Consider the following 20622-nt stretch of genomic DNA (forward strand, 5'->3'; position numbering starts at 1 on the left):
CTTCTGAGTACCCACCATTCTTACTAGCTATATACTAGTATCACCGTTACGGTAGGTAAAGAAACACCTCACAAGGGATAGTCAATTCCTATGTTTAGACAGCCTGATTGCACTAAAGTCATTACTAAAAAAAATACTACTGTTGCCAACAATCTATGAAAAGAGGTTGAGCCTTATATCTCGAATCGCCAAAAAAAAAATTGTTATAAAGGGTATTTTCAATTACAACAGCAGAAAGAACTTGTTTCCCAAAGAGCAAGCTTATGAAAAATGCTATTGCACTTATGCTATAAATAATTAACGTTTAATGCTATAACCTCTTTTGTTCTAGAGTTACTTTCAATTTACAATCAACTCAAAATCTATTATAACCAAATTTTCACGAGTTTTAGAGACCGAAAGCGTTAAGTACAGGTCTCCCCCACAGTCAAAAGTATAACGTCTTTTCAACAATCGACGGTTTAAATGGCGTTTTATATATTTTTTTGCTAATCTTCAACATTTTGTAAACTGTCATAAAATATATGCCATATTTCCACGACCTTACTGCATAGTTTTTTTTGAAGGACGATAAAAATTCTTCTTCAATAATTTTATTAGGTTCTTAAAAGTTTCCTCTAGGCTTCTCATACAAGCCTAGATACTCATGAAAACGTCCAAAGGTTTTTTGGGGTTAGGATGCTCATCCATAGACCAGAAGCTATCGTCAACGCAAAAGTACTGTATACACTGTTATTTGATTTAAAAATTCAATGCATGAAAACGATGCATTTTCGCGAAAGAAAAGACACAATTTTAGAGATCAGAGCGGGCATAAGTTGAATCCTCAATAAGTCGAATCATAAGTCGAAGCGGGCATAAGTTAACAATCTTAAACCAAACAGACTAAATTGAATGAAGATACCAGCACAAAAAGAAACGGAAAAGGCCATTAATATGAGTTGTGCAATCCTCATTTAACTCCCCAAAACAATTAGTAGCATTGCCTCTTCAACGAATACGCAATATATTTTCAATTGAAATTATTCTTTACCCGATTGTCAATATATTTGAAAGAATGAATTATTTTAGTCATTTTATGATTATTATTACTTCGCCATTAGTAAGCATATAGATACAGTAAACCCTTGCATTGGGGTTTTTGGACAAGTCAAGATCCCCTTTCCTACTTCTATCAGGTTCACTCTATATATAAAAAAGTCCTAGCTACATTTTTTAAGTTTAGCATTAATCCGCAAATATAAAATGGCGGGCCCAAAATAGGTCTGTCGAAACTGTTTTTGAAACATAACCACAATATCACTTTTCCTTCATGGGATCCCCTTCTTAAAAGGGGATGCTTAAAGTTGAAAGTATACAATAGTTGTTCGTGTATAGTAAGTGCTCTTCATAAATTGTTTTGATAAACATAGTTATGTATTTATTTTAATTTTCTCTATCTTGTACTCCGCCCCTATGAACTATCCCTAGCTCTAAGAACAACAAGCAGTTTGCAAGAATACAAAGAAACAATATTTTATTGATTAAATCTATATTAAAATATAAAATAAAAAAATGTTGTTGTATGTTGAGTCAGGAAGAGGTTCTTTGGCAGGAGCAGAGGCCACTTAATTGCACAGCTTCAATGAGCAGTAAATTCGTTAGGTGAAGGATGAGCAAAAAATTAAAGCAAAATTGGTTAAAAATTTTTTGAGGGTTCTATTTTTTTAGTAAAATATAAAAAGGGGAGCAAAAAAAAATATACGCGAATTTTACTGAGATTCTATTTAACTTGAGGTTTAGAACCCTTGCTTTTTTATTTAAACTTTAAAATTATTAGAAACCAGCTCTGCTGCACTGTCTTTTTATGTAAAAATAAGCGTCTATACACAAAAAGACGAATGCAACAGAGAACAGGCTTATACAGAGAGTTTCGAAATTTATTGCCCAGCTACTTCATTATCTAGAAAAGAAAAGAAAAGTCAATCATTTGCAGATAATAGACAACATGTTTTTCCGAAATAAAAAATTTATAGAAGGATAAATTTTGAAGACTGGCTAAATACATTACAAAAGCGAAAACCTCAAGATGGTTGCGATGTCTGGTCAAGACCTTTTTTCTTCACATGTAATTATGCTTGCTATTAACAAATCCTTTTAGACTTTCCTGGAACATTTTGTGATATAGGAAAAGCACAGATACAAATATGTTCCTTAAAACTGAATTAGTCAATACAAGATAAATGCTAAATGTGAAAATAAGCACTACCTAAGGAGGGGCGGGGGTAGCATGGATTAGTTTTTGGCGGAAAAGAAATTTTCTGGGCAAAAACTTTCATGGGTAGATAAGGTGTGATTTAAAAAATTTACATTTTCTAAGAGCCCCACGGAGATAAAACCATCGAAAAAGTGACGAAGAACTAATATATTATACATATATATATATATATATATATATATATATATATATATATATATATATATATATATATATATATATATGTAGCTAAGCATATTTTACTTATTATCAATTCTGGTACCCCTTTTATTGAAATCCTTGGAAATCAAATTTAGTCAGGTCTTCGGGGACGGTGAGAAGGGTGCTGAACTATATGACAGTCAGGAAGGTGTACTACGTGTAACAAGGTGGTAAGAAAGACGCATTTGCACTATCAAGAACGGCTCAGGAGCGACTAAGGCCCAGCGGCCACGGGGCAACTGTTTTGAGACTAGAATTGCTATACAAATAATAAGTTTGTAACTTCATTTTCTTCAATACTGTCCTTTAAAAAGTTTAACAAAAGTAGGCGAGGAAAAATAAATAAAAAACAATGGTATCTAATTCAGCCTCTTTGTACATGAAACTTTCAGCGACTAGCCTGCCGGCATTTACGATAAGTTTGGATCCTTTTGAAGTGCATGAGCAACTGATGAGAACTAGAGAATAGCCAAAAATTCCGAACACATAGTTCAACATCCGTTCAAATGCCATAGCAAGCGTTGAATAGCTGCTTCAAACCCATGCCTAGATTAGCTTGTTAGTGCTAGTGTTCCTAGTTTCTTTCCCTGTCAATTTAAGTAATTAAAGATTTGACCCTTTTGGCTCTGTTTTGTGTAGTATTCATGCCTATAATGAAGGAAAATTCGGCGATTTACGAGTTTATTCACTTCGACAGGTATCAGCGCCATCTACATTTATGACTATCTACAGTCATATAGATGGTCATTGCGCTGTTGATGCAGCAGACTATGAAAACGCTCATCAACATGAGACTTCATCCATTTTCACCATCTACCTTCATTCGTTTAGACGAACTTGGACCGCTGAGGGCTCCACCAGGATGCGTTACTCAGTACAGACAGAAAAGAACAAGGCGGTGCGAGAAAAGAGCTGGAACACGGATTAAAACTAGACAAAGGGACCACCCCAGTAAAGTGATAGAGACAATTGTCTCTGCCAGAACGCCCAATTGCCGACAATAAAGAGACAGGTTCTACATAGAAGTAAACGTTTCAAATCAGAAAACTCCGCTCTATCTCGCAAGATATGACGCAGACCCACGCCCAGAAAGCTCTAGGCTGTCCCCACCAACTCTGTCTCCCGTCGCGTACAATGCAAAGAAGCGTTTTCCCACATTCATGCTTTGTAACGCCCGTCCTGTTTGCAATAAAACAGATGAGATTGACGTAGTATTACGGCAGAACAATGTTGCCGTCGCAGCCATAACAGAAACTTGGAACCTGACTGAAGTGACAAGAAAACCCACTAGTTGTGCCCTATATGTCAGAACAAGACAAGCTCTCGGTGACCAGAGACTCGGCGGTGGTGTAGCTATTTGTGTGCGTGAAGATATCCCTATAAAGGAGCTACGTGAACTCGAAAGTACTAAACATGAGGCTGTTTGTGTTTGGTGTAAACCATCAGCCATGCCGCGTGGTTGCTCATGTATCATCTTTGCTTCAATCTACTACCCAGAAAGTGCTAAAAACTGCCGTAATCTAGTGACATACCTCCAAAAGACTGTCGACCACCGTCATACTTTTTATTGAAACCCTTGTATTATTCCGGCTGGGGACTTTAAACAAACTAAGAAAAGCTGGCTAGCATCGTGCCTCTCCCTCAATCAGGTTGTAAATTTCCTAAAACATGAATCCGGCAGGATACTGAATTTAATCCTGAGCAACTGTGAGACATATTACCAAACCCCCAGCAACAAGTTTAAAATGTTTCACAAGCATTTCGGGTGGGATAGGGTGAAGAAACACAGGAGTGGATTTCAAGAGATTTATCGTTATTATATTTGATTTAGTGGAATTTACTCTCATATTTAGGTTCTTAGCTTCATCCGAAATACGAGTTAGGATTTCGAGGGGTAACTTTTAACATTGTTGTGACATACTTCAAGGATTGAAAGATCATTCACGAATTTCCAACTTTGGGAGAATTCCTTACCAATATTGTTAACCATAACTAGAAATAAAAGTGGTCCCAATAAGGTTCCTTGAGGAATTCTACAGTATATAGGGAGGGGGTTAGAGAAAATGTGTTTGTATTTTACAACTTGAGATCTATTTGAAAGAAACGATATAACAATATTTACCAAGAGAGAATCTAAGTTCAAAGTTAACAAGTAGTGAATAAATTAGGGTAGTGGTGACTAATGAATGGCTTTGCCTTTCTAATTTTGTTGTTTTTGGCATTGTTTGGCCAGCTTTTTAGTTGTTGTGCTACTTTTAATAAATTTTTTTTTATTTGCTTGGTTTTATGCCACCAAAATGTGAACTTGTTCCTTTGGGGCTTGTGATAAGACATCTTTTGAAATTAATCATCTTATCTTGTATCAATTTACATGTACATGGGTTGAAATAACAGACATGTTGGGAGAATAGATGAGAAATATATAATTTTAGCTAGATACTGTATATTTGCACATTAGTGGCAGGTGTAGAGTTGGGGATAAAGTATAGTGGGTTGTATCCAAACTGTATCAAGTACAGTTATTCACTACCCTTTAGAGAGAGAATGAATAGAGGTAGGTACTTCAAAATACCTTCATAAAAAATACTTTAGTATGATAGCACCATCCCTGAAAGTTTCATGTTCCTAATCTAACCCCCAGCAACAGGCATAGCTCCAGAACATTTACTGTGTGAGCAGGGGGGGGGGGGGCAAGAGCAGTTCAGATCAAGAGAGTCAAGGGACATGGGTTATACAATAGTTTTTATTATTATTTATTAATACCAAATAGGGTAAGCTTTGAAGCTTGTTGCAATAAACATAATAAAAAGAAGTTATGACAATACTGACAGCATAATACACACACATAAATCTATGAAAATAACAAATAAAATAAACACTGACAAATAATACTATAAATGATTTACTTTGAAATTGGGTTTCTGTTAGTTTTGTTTTGAATATGTTTATGTCATCTGTTAGAATTGTTTCAGGTGGAAGGTCATTCCATGGCTTCCACACCCTGCTGTAAACTGAATGTTGACCTATTTTCCTTCTGAAAGAGGGGAGTACAATTTATGTGGGTGATAACAGGTCCTGTTAGTGTTGTTAAATGTGAAGAACTATGATGTACTTATATTATCAATGCCTTTGATTATATGCAATGTGTTAATAATGTCTGCCCTATCCCTTTGGAATTGAAGACTTGGTAATCCTAGCCTGTGCAGTCTATTTTCATATGGCTAAAGTTTAAAATAAGGTACAAGCTTAGTTGCTTTTTGCTATAACTTTTCAACCCTTACTCTGTCTTTTTAATTCAATGGATACCATAATGGTGAATTATATTTATGTATAGGTCAAACAGTTGATTTATAAATGGTAATGAATGAATGGAGATTAAACTTACAGAAATTGCATCTGAGACATAATAGCTGATAGTTTGCCTTAGGAGTTACTTCAAAGACATGCCTTTCAAACCTAAGACTACAATCAAAATGAAAACCAATGTCACAGACATTTTCAACAGGTAAAATTGAATGCCCAGCAAGATGGTAATGGTAACTTTGTTCTACTTTGTAAAAGTAAAGGATGACCCTACACCTATTTTTGTTGACAAACATGGAGTTAACATTACACCAATTGTGCACTGTATCCAAGTCTTTTTGAAGCAATGATACTTCATCCGAATTTTTCAAGGAGCAGTAAAGCTTTACATCATCTGCAAACATTTTAACTGTGGAATGGTGCACAACAAGAAGCAAGTCATTGATGAGAAGGTAGAAAAGTACCAGACCAAGGCAACTACCTTGTGGAATGTCACTTAAAACCATCTCAGCAGAGGACAAAGCATCACCTACAATCACTTTCTGCATCCTGCCTGATAGATAATCATCAATCCAATTCAACCTTCTCTGAATTATTGAGGGGCAACACCCCATGGCAGAGCTACTGCTCCCTAACTCTAACTGTGCAAAATATCAAGCCCAAATTATATGATTCTAATGCATTCTTCTGTCTATCACTTGTTATTCTGATTTTGGTAAAATTCTAGTTAATTGACTTCTTGCTATCTCAGAAAGGGTTTAGGTTAGGGAAAGGAAGCTTTCCCTAACATCTTTAAAACCTTATAAAATGGAATTGAGCAATGTTTTGAAGCTGAAAACAATTTTGTTGCGCTTCAATTGAGCAGAAGATCTATTTTGCAATGTTTAATTTTTATAACACATATTTTCAAAGGTCATCAAAGGTCAAGGCCCTCTAGAGGGAGGAGTGGTGGTAGTTGCTTCAAAATACCTTCCTGTGACATTTTTCAGTCTGTAGCTTCATCCCTGACAGTTTCATTTTTTCTAACCTAAACCCTTTCTGAGATAGCAAGGAGTCAATTAACTAGAATTTTACCCTGATTTTTGTTTTGTCACAGTTGATTTAATTCACAGGTAGTCCTACAAGGGTTGAAACAATAGACACAGATTGGGAGAATAAATAGGAACTATACAATTTTGGCTTGTATTTGCACATTAGGGGGGAGGGGTAAAAAAGCAGGGCTGTATCCAAAATGTGGTATGTAAGTGCTTTTATTCTGAATATTAGTAAGAATAAACTGTCTTGGTAATATGTTCCTTTCTCTAGGGACATACTCTTGCTACAAATGCCACTCTAACCATTTAAATTAGCAATACAACTGGAAATTTTGGGGGAGGAATCCCTCATGTCCCCTTATCTACACCTATGTTCAGGAAATCATTTATATTCTGGATGTATGCTAAGCTAATAGAGTTCATTTACAGGTGAAATTCTATTTTAGCTATTTCTTGCTATCTAGGCTGGGAAACTGAAAATTATTGTGTTGTACTCCCCTTAAGTAAATCTGTTTTGCAACGTTTCACTTCTATAACAAAGTTTCTTAAAAGTCACTGCCCTCTAAAGGAAGGAGTGAAGGTAGGTGCTTCAAAATACCTCTAAGGACAAACTTTTGTCTGTAGACTCATCCCTGAAAGTTTTATTTTCTGAACCTTCGCCATTTCCAAAGTAGTATAAAGTAGCTAACGTAGCATTTTACCCATTTAGCCTATGTGGTCCAATGAATTGTAAATCATACTTCCAAAGGACTCTCAGTACCTGAGTTTTTTAAGTGCATTTTCAGACAATCTATCGATTTGGCCAATTTCTGGTCCTTCCATTTTTCTTTGAGTATAATTAAATTTCCGAATTTTCAATGCTATGGACAGTTTCAGAATACCAATGATAATTGATGATGATTATCGCCATCGATCAGAGTTGCCAACTTTTCGGTTCATGGATAAGTCCCCTGAGTAACCAGAAATGCCACACGTACCCCGTGTTCTTTTACTCGTCCAATGGGGAGCGTGTCCGAAATCTCAAGTATGCAGAATTAATTTCGCATCCGTCTGAATGCACGGCTCAGACGACGTTCATAAAGTTCGTAAAGTCGTTGGTAAGCTTCATGAAGTTGCTTCCTTAAACTTCTTTATAACTTTACGAGAGCAAATATGAAAGTTAAACTTTAGTTAACTTTTTTCCCAGTGTCTCATTGATTTTAGTCCAAGTCCGCTTCAAGTTTCCTTTTATCTGTTCAAACTCTTTTTCGTAATAAGCTCTTTCAGCGTACCGTTCAATTTTATTCAGCCGATTTCTATACTTTTAAATAATCTTTATGCAATCTATTCTTCAGTTTCACAGATACAACGATACCAGTCGTCATCCATACTTTCCAAAGCTTTTTTTTTCTTTTTAACATTCTATCAAACTCACTATATATTTATCAAACTCTAGATAATGACTGAAATAAAGGGGGGGGGGAGGATTCAACAAAAGGAATTGCCTAGTAATCCTGATAGGGTCAAATGAAGTTAGTAATCGTATTAATTTTAATTAAGCGTGACTCAGGCTCGGTTTCCACCTCTCGGTTACCACCACCTCTAGTGTTACCACCAGCGGAGATTTCTCGTAAATCCTTTGACTTTCCATGTTTTGGTGGTTTTCTCAATTACTTGCAAAATCAACTAATTTTACTCCATATCAGCCTTTATCTCGTAAACTAGCTGGCGAAAAGTTTATAAAATGAGCAAAAAATAACAGAAACACGAAAGATTCATAAATTGCCGAACACTAGGTTGTCAGTAATTAGCTGGGGTGAACCACAAAGCACAGAAAGAAAACAAACTATAAGAAAAAAGTAGAAGGAAGTGTGAATGTCAGAAGAGGGAACAAAGAGTAGGTTGAATCAGATTTGTTTGATGAGAGGCTGGTGCAGGTATGTTGAGCTTAGGCATTTTGTGCAGCAATGAGTTACTAGTAGTAGTAAGCTGCATTCAGTAGCAGCAAAAATTATTTAACGACAAATACGATTGAAGTGAAACAATAAAGGTAAAATTCAATCAATCAAATAAAGAATTCCAACAAAACTAACTTACTTGACCTCTCTCTACTCCAAAATAGCGCGCTGCGAAGTCGTCAGCTTGAAGTCGTGGTAGTTGATTCTCATCGCTTTAACAAAACAAAAAAATGAATAAGAACATTGGAGCATAAAAAGCTAAGCTTCCGAAATATAACAGTTTTACAGGTATGCGAGTGGGAACAATCAACATGATTTTATAACGACTATTATTGTCAATATTTTCAGCATTAGAAAGAGGGCAAATCGGAATTTTTTTTTGTCCTAAGGAGGAAAAAGTTGAAACACATAAAAGTCATTTTCATGGCAACCAAATATTTTCTAACTGCAAACCTTGTGTCTATCCTCTTTATCATAGGCAGCCCATTAGCGCTGCCTAAGTAAAGAGCGATATGGGCACACTGTATTCTTTATTTTGTTTTTATTTTCAGTTTTAGACCCGGACACTTCGCATCGATGGAGGTGTCGTAGAAACCTTGAAAAGAGCTTATTCAATTGGAGATTGAAAGGTCTATTGCCCCTTTTAATAGCCGAAAGTGATTTGAGAACAACTAACCCCCTTCCATGCCAACCACTTTGCCAAACACACCCAACCAAAATTTGAGATAACATTTTGTCCAACGTAGTTGAAAAGTCTGAAAATTATGTATTTAAGGTTGACAACCCCAACAGCACTCAGGGCAAGGGTTGTAAGTTATGCCCTCAGGGCATATATGGTTTATATAGAAAGAGTGATCATATAAACTTCCCAAGGGGCTCATTGGATTGCTATTCAGAAGTTTTAGAGCCTTTTTGAGATTCAGAGTGATGGGAGTGTGGACACCCCACCCCAGACACACACCTCGTATTTTCTTGAAATGAATCTGATAAAAAAATTTATATGGCTATTTGTTAGCATAGAACTTTAAAAACAGCTCATTCAATTAGAAATTGAACGGGCTGGTGCCCTTTTTAAATTTATTGGAGGGCAACTATCCCTCCTCCCACGTCTACTGTATTTCCAAACACATCCAATCAGAATTTTGCGATAGCCATTTTATTCAACGTAGGGGGCATATAAGGCATATATAGAAAGGGTGATCGTATAAACTTCAGAGGGGGTTCATTGGATTGGTAGTCAGAAGTTCTAATTCCCAGTTTAAGATTCAGAGTTATCACCCCCTTCCACACTTCGTATTTTCCCCAAAAGTATTTGATAGAAATTCTGATATGGCCATTTGTTGTCGTCAAAATTTCAAAAAGAGCTTATTCGATTGGAAATTGAAAGGGCTAGAACACTTTTTATAGTCAAAACTGATTGGAGGACAACCAACCCCTCCTTCCACGACCAACATTTCCCCAAACACATCCAATCAAAATTTTTAGATTACCATTTTGTTCAACATAATTGAAAGGTCCGGAAATTATATCTTTGAGGATGACAAACCACCGGAGCCCACAGGACAAGGGTTATTAGTTATACCCTGGGGCCATATAAGGTATATATAGAAAAGGTGATAGTACAAACTTCGAAGGGGGCTCATTAGAATAGTTATCAGAACATGTAGTGCCCTTTTTAAGTTTCAGAGTGGCAGGAGGGTCAATACCCCACCCCCAACACCTCTTACTTTCCTGAAATGTATCGGATAGAAATTTTGAGATGACAATTTCGTCCCCCTGAGAGCGGTTTTGTCGTATCTGCAACTTTTTCGGGAAGTGGAGTTAAGACTGCCACCTAATGTGAAATTTTTTGCTCTATTCGATTCCGTCGACCATTTTATTGTACCTCAACTAGAAGTGCCTCAATTTTAAATTCCTCGTTTATCGTATCTCACATTTTGCCGTTTTGTCAAGAGCGGTTTTTTGCATCTCATATAGGAAAATTACATGGGCATTTTTGTCGTAACTCCGTCGACGTACACTTTTAAAGAATAAAAGATTTGGTAGAAGTTTCACAATGAGTCACAAACGGACATTATTAACATCTGCACAAGCTGCACAATATATACAGGAATCCCGTACCTCATATTTGTGGAATTGATTAATATTTTGTTCCAAGAATATAATATATTATATCTTATTTTATATATATTATATAATATATTGTACATATATAGAGTATAATTTAATTTTATCAACTGCCAGATTTGTCATGATTTTTGCTACGTATCAGTGGTCAGAATAAATATTGGTTATGATCGTATTTTGGTAGTGCTTCCTTGTAACGCAGCAGCCTGTCGGTAAATTTTTCGCAGTTCGTATTATTGACTTACAAATAAAGTGAATATACCACTCGACGCCTTTTTTTTATGTTCTTTACGAATTTAACAATTCCTTCTCTGGAGACTTGCAAATGGCTACTATATCACAAGAATGTACTTCGGTTGTCCGTGTTGTTGAACGTCTTGTTTTGCCCAAACTTTGTGGCAAAAATATTGATCTACCTGATGCAAAAATCAAAGATGTCAAGTATCTCCTGAATTTCATCCCCAACCAGAAGTATTCTGAAACCAAGATTGAACAGTACTACAAGGCCAAGGGGGATATTGAATTTTTGGAAGCTTCTCCGTCTGCGCGAGATCCATGGCCAGAGGAGAATTACATTGAAACAAAACGGCGGCCAGCAAAGAAACTCAACAGATAATGAACGTTTCTGGGGTTTTTGAATTTTTATAATTTTTCAAATAGTATTGCTGCATCAGAACTCGTTTGTCGTATCTTCATGGTGAAAAGAATAGGCGGCCCACAACACTTTGTCGTATCTACGTTTACTAAAATTTCGGCAAGGTCGGATTGTCGTATCTGTATTTCATTTTATGTTTTGACATTGAAAACTTCACCTTTTCCATCTCATATTTAGGAGACCCTCCTAGTTATTTTTTCTCTTTTTTTTATATATTTCCGAAGAAAATCGGTTGTACCGTGTAAGTTCCAGCAAAGGTGAACATTTCAAAGTCGTTTTCCTCGGAATTTTGAAAACCTTAATTACAACAAAACCGCTCTCAGGGGACGATTTATTGTTGTAAAACATCGAAAACATTCGATTGGAAATTTAAAGGGCTAGTGTCCTTTTTAACAGTTGAAAGTATTTGGAGGACAACTAGCCCCACTCCTGAAATCCTTCAAACACACCCAATCAAATTTTGAGAACGTAATCGAAAGGCCCAGAAATCATATCTGTAAGGATGACAAACCCCCACAGCCCTCAGGGCAAGGGTTGTAAGTTATGCCCCGAGGGCAAACAAGTTTTATATTGAAAGGGTGATCGCATAAACTTCGGATTATACTGCATATAGATAATGCTACTACTGCGACTACTATTACGACTACACCTGATACAGGAAGCTAAATTTCAAGAAATTTTGAGGAAGAAAGATAACTGAATCATAAAACGCCCTCTGTATGCAGTTTGTCAAAAGGGTGTCAAAGCAATATCTTGCTTTGACAGTTTGGTGTGTGAAGTTCAAACTAACAGGGCTTGTTGGGATGGGTGTTGAACTAATCAGAAGAAAATATTTGCATCCTAATGGTCCTACTTCTACTCATACTACTGTTACTACTATTACTACTTCTATTACTACTATTGTCGCTGAAGTATAGGCTACTACAATTAATACTACTTCTACTACTACTATTACTGCTATCGAAACTAAGGGTATTAAGGTGAAAAATTCGGGATATACAGAAACTGTATGGAATTAAATCGAGACATACTAGGCCCACATAAGTTGTCAAGCAGACACATCAGAAATGCTTCAGGAATGGTTGATGGTATTTATTAACCTGACACTTTCAGCGTGTGCTGAAGGGGCGGTTAAAGAAACCAAAGGTGATATGTGCATACTGCTACTAATGCTGCTACAACTATTACTACTGCACAAGCCAAGGTTATTAAGATGAATCTTTTAAGAAATTTTTAGGCGGATGTTGAATGAAATAAAGGCAAACTAAGAGCATGTGGACTTTCAAAAAGGCGACAAAGCAATATCTGATGAACAACTTATAATAGTAATTTAGACCTTTAAGGGTAAGTTGTGGGGGATTTTGAACTAGATAGAAGGTACTATATTTATACTTTTAATGCTACCATTACTGTCAATGTAACCAAGAATGCTAAAGGCATTAAGATGAAACTTTTAGGGAACGTTTAGGAATTTCAATTAAAGGAAAAAATCGTATGCATGCAGGTTTTCAGAAGGACATATAAGCAATATAATAGGCAGCATCACTCTACAATAGCTAGACATATCATTGAAACTTTTAAAGGACCTAATTCAATTCAAAATTAAAAGTTCTGGTGCTTGTTTTAAAAGTAACAAGAGATTAGAGGATAAGCAGCCCTTCTCTCAAGCTCATTCATTTTCCAAATGAATCCAGTCTAAATTGTGAGTCATTTCGTTCAGCATAGTAGAACGGTCCAGCAACTATGTCTTTAGATATATAAGGCATGTCAAACCCCAACAATTATGGAATTGGCCCAATACAACTTAAAACTAAATATTGGTTTAAAATAAATCAAAAGGCATTGTATTTATGGTTGCCAATAAAACTCCTCAGCTTTCTCGTCAACATTTGTCTGCAACATTTCTGTTGGCGAAGACGATAGGGTTACTGCAACACTTCATGTCGCCTAGGTAAGGTGATTTCCGTGGGCCAAGGTACCTTAAATAACTTATCAGCTTGAGGTTTGGCACCCACGTCGTCTGAATATGACTCATAGCTTTGGTTTATTATTTCCCTCTGGCCTTTGACCCTTTTCTGCTCGTGACACCATTACTTTCTTGTGGCTTAGAGTCGTTCCCTTCAAAATAGAAACCATTCACAACGAAATGCCAAGGAAGCACGCTCAACTCTAGCAATACTGTTTGGCCACATCTTAAATAGGGCACATGAAATACGGTACCTTCAATCGGAAAAGCATTGCTAGAATGTCATGTGGTCACTTTTCTGACGGTTTCAGTTTTTTTTGCTATTTCCTTCTACTTGAAAGTTTTTCGTACCCCCCCCCCCCCCTTTAAAAAAATCCTGGATTATCTTGTCTTTTTTTTAATTTGAATAAAGGAACTGATCAAGAGGGATCAAGCTCCTTTTTAGTAATTTCATTATTGCAACACTAAACCTTATACTTCAAAGACTGAGGTATTTTCAATTAAATCCTTTGTCACGATTATAGATAACGATATTACTGTTTGGATTAATCTTTGATCAACACAGATACGACAGCTGTGCCGAAGAACTATCGATATGTTAAATATTTGGCATAGACAAAACTTACTACTGCATAAGGAGTTCTGTTTTCTCCTCCGGAGTGAGAATCACATGATCAGGGACCAATTCATTCTCACTGATGTTGAACAGCTCATGGTCTTGGAATGTTTCAAAGACGATATCGCCAATTTTCTACAAAAGAAAGAATCATACATTAGTAACAAAGGTGCAATCATCTTATACTTAAAGAACTGAAATATTTACGCAAAATACCAGCGTCTACACAAAAATTTGACGTAAAGTTATGGACAGACTTCCCCTAGCCTTAACATAATGAGACCAATGACAAAGTCAGAACTTTTGCGTTTAAAATGGTTCTTGAGAAACGACTTGATAAGGTAAAAATAGATTCCATCGTTTTTTCGCAACCAAAACCTAGTACAGACATAGTAGAGGTAAAGAACCTAGTACAAAAACGTAGTAAAGCCCAGCAAAACTAGAAGCGGGAAAAGACCGAAAAAAAAACAAACAGACTTTTAAAAGAAATCCTATATCCTCATTTATTTCTCCCATTAAGAATAATAATAATAATAATAATAAGAAATGTGATTTATTTTGAAATCCTGTAGGCTATACATCCCGTCACTTTCAAATCTGCGTGCAGAATCAAAAGAAGAATATTCTTCTAGATTTGAAAAATGTTCAAGCATGTAAGATTTTAAAAAAGAAATGCATTTCAACTGCTTTTAGATGAAAGGATTTTTTTCACCATAAGTAAACATAGTATGCATTTAATTACTGGTAATTCAAGAATTAAAAACAAAATGGCTGCTGTCACTTAAATGAGATGTACAGAACAAAATTCCAAGAAGTTAACTTTTTTAGGTTCAAAACCACTTAATTGAATGTCAGTTTTGTAGTTTTACAAAAAAAACGTAAATATGAAGATCAGCCATCCCCTACCCCCCAAAAAAACTTAAAATGTTTTACTACGGGAAAATTGGCGAAGTCAACATTAGATACACTTAAGCACATTATTAAAGTTCAAGAACGAATTAAACATCAAAATAACAAGAACTTATTTTGTTCCACCAAACATTTGGTAAAATAGGCCACAAAAATCAGTGCAACTTCTGTTTTAATTTTCTCATTTGCTTATTGTTTCAGGCACTTAATCTATTGACCGTTGAACAGCTCGTATTGCCTTATGTGATTGCTTTGGATGATAATGGACAAAAAACAAGAACAAAACTTGAATCAACAAGGGATTCCAGGATCATTATCTGCACAATATCCATAGAAAGGATGGGTGAGGTCATTGGGCATTATTTACGCCTTTGATACATGTAAGTGAAAATTAAATTCATTTCAGAAATGGGGAAGGGATGTCACCTCCTGGATGCACAGCTGCCACTACTTTACTATTTTGAATATGAATGGCGCTACACAGTTTAATATATACAAAATATTTAAGATTCAAGATTACGACTGACAGTGGCAGCTTTTGTTTTTCAGGTTACTTGAGCCCATTAACAGGAAGTGGTGTCTAAGAAAGCCAACTTTATGGTGGCATTATACGATGGAAAGATCCTAAACTTATCTTCACCTACAGCGAACAGGAAGAAAATTACACTTCCTGTTAAATTATGCGGAGCATGCGTGTTGATTGTTTTGTCACAGGTTCCCAGAACCAATTTAGGATCTTAAGAAAGGCACAGATTAAAAAGAGACTAGAAAACTGTTTTTAAGTTGCCCAAATTCCTTTTTCAGCTCCCCAGTTGATCTCAAATTCAGTTTCTTTAAGCAAAAATTTTTATTACCGACCCTATTCTTAGCGTTAAAGATATGGCGTCTAGCCTGTGTAGTAAAGAGATGGGCCAACTCTGGATCATTATTCTTGTATGAATTGTTTTTAATGGGTGTTATGTATTTTTTGTGTATAGTAATTATTCTTTTCCTGTTTTTCTCTCAATTTGTACTCCATCGTTTTCACTTTGTGTGCTGGTGAGTAATAAAATATTTCATTCATTCATTACCCTTTTTGGGGGTGTTGGGCCTCGCTGGACCACAACAACAATTCTTGTTATTTTTCCACTTGACCTCATTGCATTATCTTCTTCCACCATCTGATAATACATTGTGAAGGTTCGGAGGTTTGCTGGCTCCTCCGAGAAAAATACACCCAATGAACCTAGAAATAATACAAATATACATTCGAATGTTTTATTAAACAAAAAAGTCAAAATTTGATCAGAGGGTAAATACACTAAGAAGACAAACCTATTAGACATATTTTACTCACTATTCTAACTTATATATTTATAGGCTAAAAAAAGAAGCTAAAATAAGAGAAAACAAAAAAGAGGGGAAAGGACCTCTCTAAGTCCATAGATGAGATGCAACGGCAAGTTAAGTAACAAGTAAAATTTGTGCTACAACTGAAGAAAGGTATACAGGATAACATATTTTCGCACATAGTAGGAGGTACTCGCTCAAGGAGGTACATACATGCTGAATTTCATGGTGTTATTCTCATTAAAATTCAATCCCTTTTGGAGTTTTCCCTTTTTCCTAAAATAATGTAAACATTCATATGCTAATAGTCGAAGACAGGTAACTTAAAATCAATAAATGATAATACAAAAAAAGGTCCTTTTTATATAAATATTTAAATTATACATTCGTTTATAGAGTTTAGGTTTCTATTGACAGTGGCCACTCTCTACTTACCATTCATTGCCATGAACGATAACCACTCCTAGTTGAACCATCCATCTGAATGAGTAAATTTTCATTTAACTGAAGGAAGTTATCGAGAACGTTTTCTTTATCATTATATTTATACTTAGATCATTGATAAATGACCTTGGATCTGTCAACTTAGAATATTAAGAAATCTAGCCATTATTCTTTTTTATTTGTCAGAATCTGTTTCTTTTTTATGCAACTTAGGATGAAGCAACCATGGTATCTATCATAAGATACTCATTCGGAGTTTGCTTAAAAGTTAGCGTCCTTGTATTATGCCATAATCTATAATTAGTCTACAAAAATACGAAATTTACACCCTTAGCAGTGGGAAATTTTTGTAGAATAGACAAAAACGAAAAACAAGAGAAAAAAAACTGAGGCTCATGAACAATTTGAAAAAAAAACTGTCTGGCCAAAGGAATGAAATGTTCAATTTTCATCAGCCAACCTTAAATACAAAATAGTTTCCAAATTTCTTATTTTATTAGCAATCTCCACGGAAATCACTCAAAAATTTGCACACCTTTGTGAAAAGTATTTTCTTTAGTGTATGGTCCATCAGGCAAGCCAATCCCCAAGGGGAAAATGCTTTTTCATGTGTATTCTAAAACAACTTCTCTCGCCATCATTTAAGTGGAGGAGATACGGGAAAAAAAGGTCAAACCTCGGGGAAATTGAGACATATTTTTTTTATAAACCCCAAAATGTTCATAAAAATCAGCTTCATTACAAAAAAAAATCACTCGAATGCTATTGCAGAAGTGTCCCAAATTTGCCCTTGAAGGGGGAAAGAAAATCGATTTTTGCGACTATAAATATTTTGGAGTTTAAATAGTCGTTTCCTATAAAATCAAGCATGTTGACTCCAAATCCGAATTCAGGTTCACATTATTCCGTACCCTTAAGCCCATTTCCATCCTAAAATGACGGGGAGGGGGTAAAACTCGAAATTACAACGTTGTCGTATTTTATGATTGTTTCCTATGAAGTGAATGGTGACGAAAAAAAAAAATTAAAGATAAAAACTTGATTTTACGTTGTCAATTACTTCATCTTACCTGAAACGGTTGTGAAAATAGCCCTATATGAACTAGTAATTTTAATAATTTTTGGTCAATTCATCACTTCCTATCAAGCTAGGAATGGTGCCTTAAAAAATGAGTCTCGAAAAGTTTAATTTCAAACCAGTATTCCAGAATCACCCCACCCCTCTAATTTGCGGTTTCCATTCCTTAGTGCCTTTCTTTGGCTGACCTGATCAGTTGAGCCATCTACCATAGCGCTTGCTACATGACTGGGTTCAGGGCTATATAAAAGGTTTGCACCGTTTTATTTACTTCCAAAAAAAAAGAAAGAAAAAAGAATAATGCTAGCGAGCTGGAAAAACTCTAGTCATTACTATTGACCAACCGCTTTACTGGAAGGCAAAGTGTATCGTCGATGCAGAGCCTGCCGTAAGTGCTTTGAGAAATGTCATTGTTGTCCTAAATGAATTTGACACGCGCAAGAGTTTCCTAGGAGCCATTGCCTTCCTTATGACTGAATCAGGACTTTTGGAAACCAAAGTCAAGCATACGCGGCTAACACTGGGCGAGGTATATTATAAGGCTAAAGTGTCTCTCCTGTTGTGCGAGGCCATGGTCTGTTGGAGGTAGCACTTTATGCGAATCTTTTATCATCAAAATAGTAGAGTGTTTGATGCCAGTAACATGCAATCTGAACCTGAAAAGGCAAAACACGCGTACAAGATGCTCCTTAATTAAAGTGTAGTTTTGTTTTTATTTTTGTTCACTGCTCTATTGAAATTAAAACCCGTTTTTCTTCCTTAAATTTTATATCTACCTGTATAATATTTTTATATCATCTATAAAATATTTAAATATATATAATTTGCACTCATTTTTCTTACCTTTTTTTTTCTTAAAATGAGGCACGGCAAATGATAGGGCTCTCCTGAAAAAAAGAAATAAAACAATTGTGAGCTACTTGTCACAAGGCATGGTTCATCGATGGAGTCAGAGGGTACATATGGGGTGGCGGAAAAGCACCCATACAGAAGAACATGTTGACAGTAGTCACCAATAAGAGCTGGACAACTGACTGATTGCACAGCCATTAAAAATAAATAATATGCATAACTTGACTAGTTTCAAATACACGGCACGAACTACAAATCTAACTAAAGTAGAAACCAAAAGAAGAGAAAGAGAGACGAAGACAACCCTAGCATGGCAAACTTGCATCGGCCTTTATATTAAAATGGATCAAAAAATATTCTATTTCAGGTTTGATTTATCAAAACTTAATAGGTAACTTTAAAAAAAATAAATTACCAAAAATCCATAATCAAACACTTCGTGTTGACGAACTGTACGTAAGGAACGACTCATGCTAATATTACATTAAAACTCTAAAAATAAATTTCAATACCAATATACAGGTTAAAAGGATCAGCTTATATGGTGATTATAAATATCAAACACATACATCAAAAGAATTGACTTTTATGTTTTATCAATTCAAAGTTACGCACCAAAAATACAAGCATAAGAAAAGTATTTTGAAAAAGGATGTGGGGAATGTTAACCCAAAAGATCCAGGTGACAATTATACCATCAAATTCAGCAAGTAAAAGAACCCTATTATAGAGATTTCAAGCCCCTATTTACAATAGGGATTTTTTTTGTAGGATGATCATTGATGTGTTTTTATTTGCTTTTCACCTCTATACCGAGCCAATGGTTTTAGAGTATCGGGAGAACGCTCATTAGAAAGGAAAGTGAGGGTTATAATGCATTTTTGAAGTAGTATAAAGGATTGTGCTTCAGTGAAGAGGCGCTTCTGCCATTTTTTTATGCAAAATGACATTTTTAGCAAAAAGGGTGTCAAAAAGCCATTGAACGAAAAGTCTGATATAACCTGCCGATTTTAGATTAACAAGAAAAACAACTATGTATTAAACTGTCTAGTTTCAGATACAGGAATACTGTGTAATGATGCATTTGTTCCTAAATATGCACTTAGGCCACCAGAATAAAAGGTTAATATAGACATTTACCTACCAATAACTATATTTTGCAGAAGTTTAAACAGGAATATCTCTAATGTTCCTGTTTCAATACATTGTTCAATGTTTTATTGTTTCCAGGAGATGTTGCTCCCTGGCACTCCTGGTCTATAGTGAGCATCACTATAAAAAGGTCTGTTCTAAGAGCTTGCCTTGACAAACCATGGAATGATATAACTAATTTTTGATATTTCAGAACCCCATGCTAATAAATGTTCAGAGGGAGCAATTCTCAGATCAAAATGGATCTTAATTTGCTTCAAAATGCAAATTAAGGGAATATGAATATTAGATGTAAAAAATAGGGTCTAAAGTAGGGAGTAGTAGTCTCTTTCATATTTTAAAAGCCTTGGATCAAACAGCATGTCATAACAAAGTCCAAGTAAGAAACAACCCTTATCAGTAGAAACTGAAATTCTAAAAAGCAAAGTTTTGGTTATAATATAAGATATAACAAAATCTATCATGTATGCTCCTTCTAAATCTGAAACAATGCATTAATTTTAAATTTACTCATCATTAATATTAGCACAGGAAAAGTTTACATAGTTTCAGAAACAGGAGCTAAACTACCTAAAAGAGGTACAACTTTGAAGGAAATTAAGTGATGGAATTCAACATTTATGAAAGTCCTAAAGCCACTAGCTACACAATATGAATATTTTCATTTCCCTTAAGAAATGAATCAGTATTCAGAAGATTACAGGTTTAACATCTGATCCCCCTTCATTAATAGGATTAGCCACAGTATTAAAAGGATTAAAA

General features: G+C 35.4%; 1 protein-coding gene across 1 annotated transcript in view; it reads right to left on the bottom strand.

The window, feature by feature from the left end:
* Window positions 1-1499: 1499 nt before the first annotated feature.
* Window positions 1500-20622, bottom strand: part of LOC136024618 (DNA-directed RNA polymerases I, II, and III subunit RPABC1-like) — a 30751-nt gene continuing 11628 nt past the window's right edge. The window contains exons 3-7 of the mRNA XM_065700049.1: window positions 18700-18743; window positions 16076-16230; window positions 14107-14231; window positions 8872-8944; window positions 1500-1942 (exon numbers count right to left, since the gene is read on the bottom strand). Coding sequence (XP_065556121.1) covers window positions 1931-1942; window positions 8872-8944; window positions 14107-14231; window positions 16076-16177 — 312 coding nt within the window. The 5' untranslated portion in view covers window positions 16178-16230; window positions 18700-18743 and the 3' untranslated portion in view covers window positions 1500-1930. The remainder of the gene's footprint in view (window positions 1943-8871; window positions 8945-14106; window positions 14232-16075; window positions 16231-18699; window positions 18744-20622) is intronic.

The sequence above is a fragment of the Artemia franciscana genome, chromosome 3 (genome assembly GCF_032884065.1).
Source record: "Artemia franciscana chromosome 3, ASM3288406v1, whole genome shotgun sequence".
Lineage (NCBI taxonomy): Eukaryota > Metazoa > Arthropoda > Branchiopoda > Anostraca > Artemiidae > Artemia > Artemia franciscana.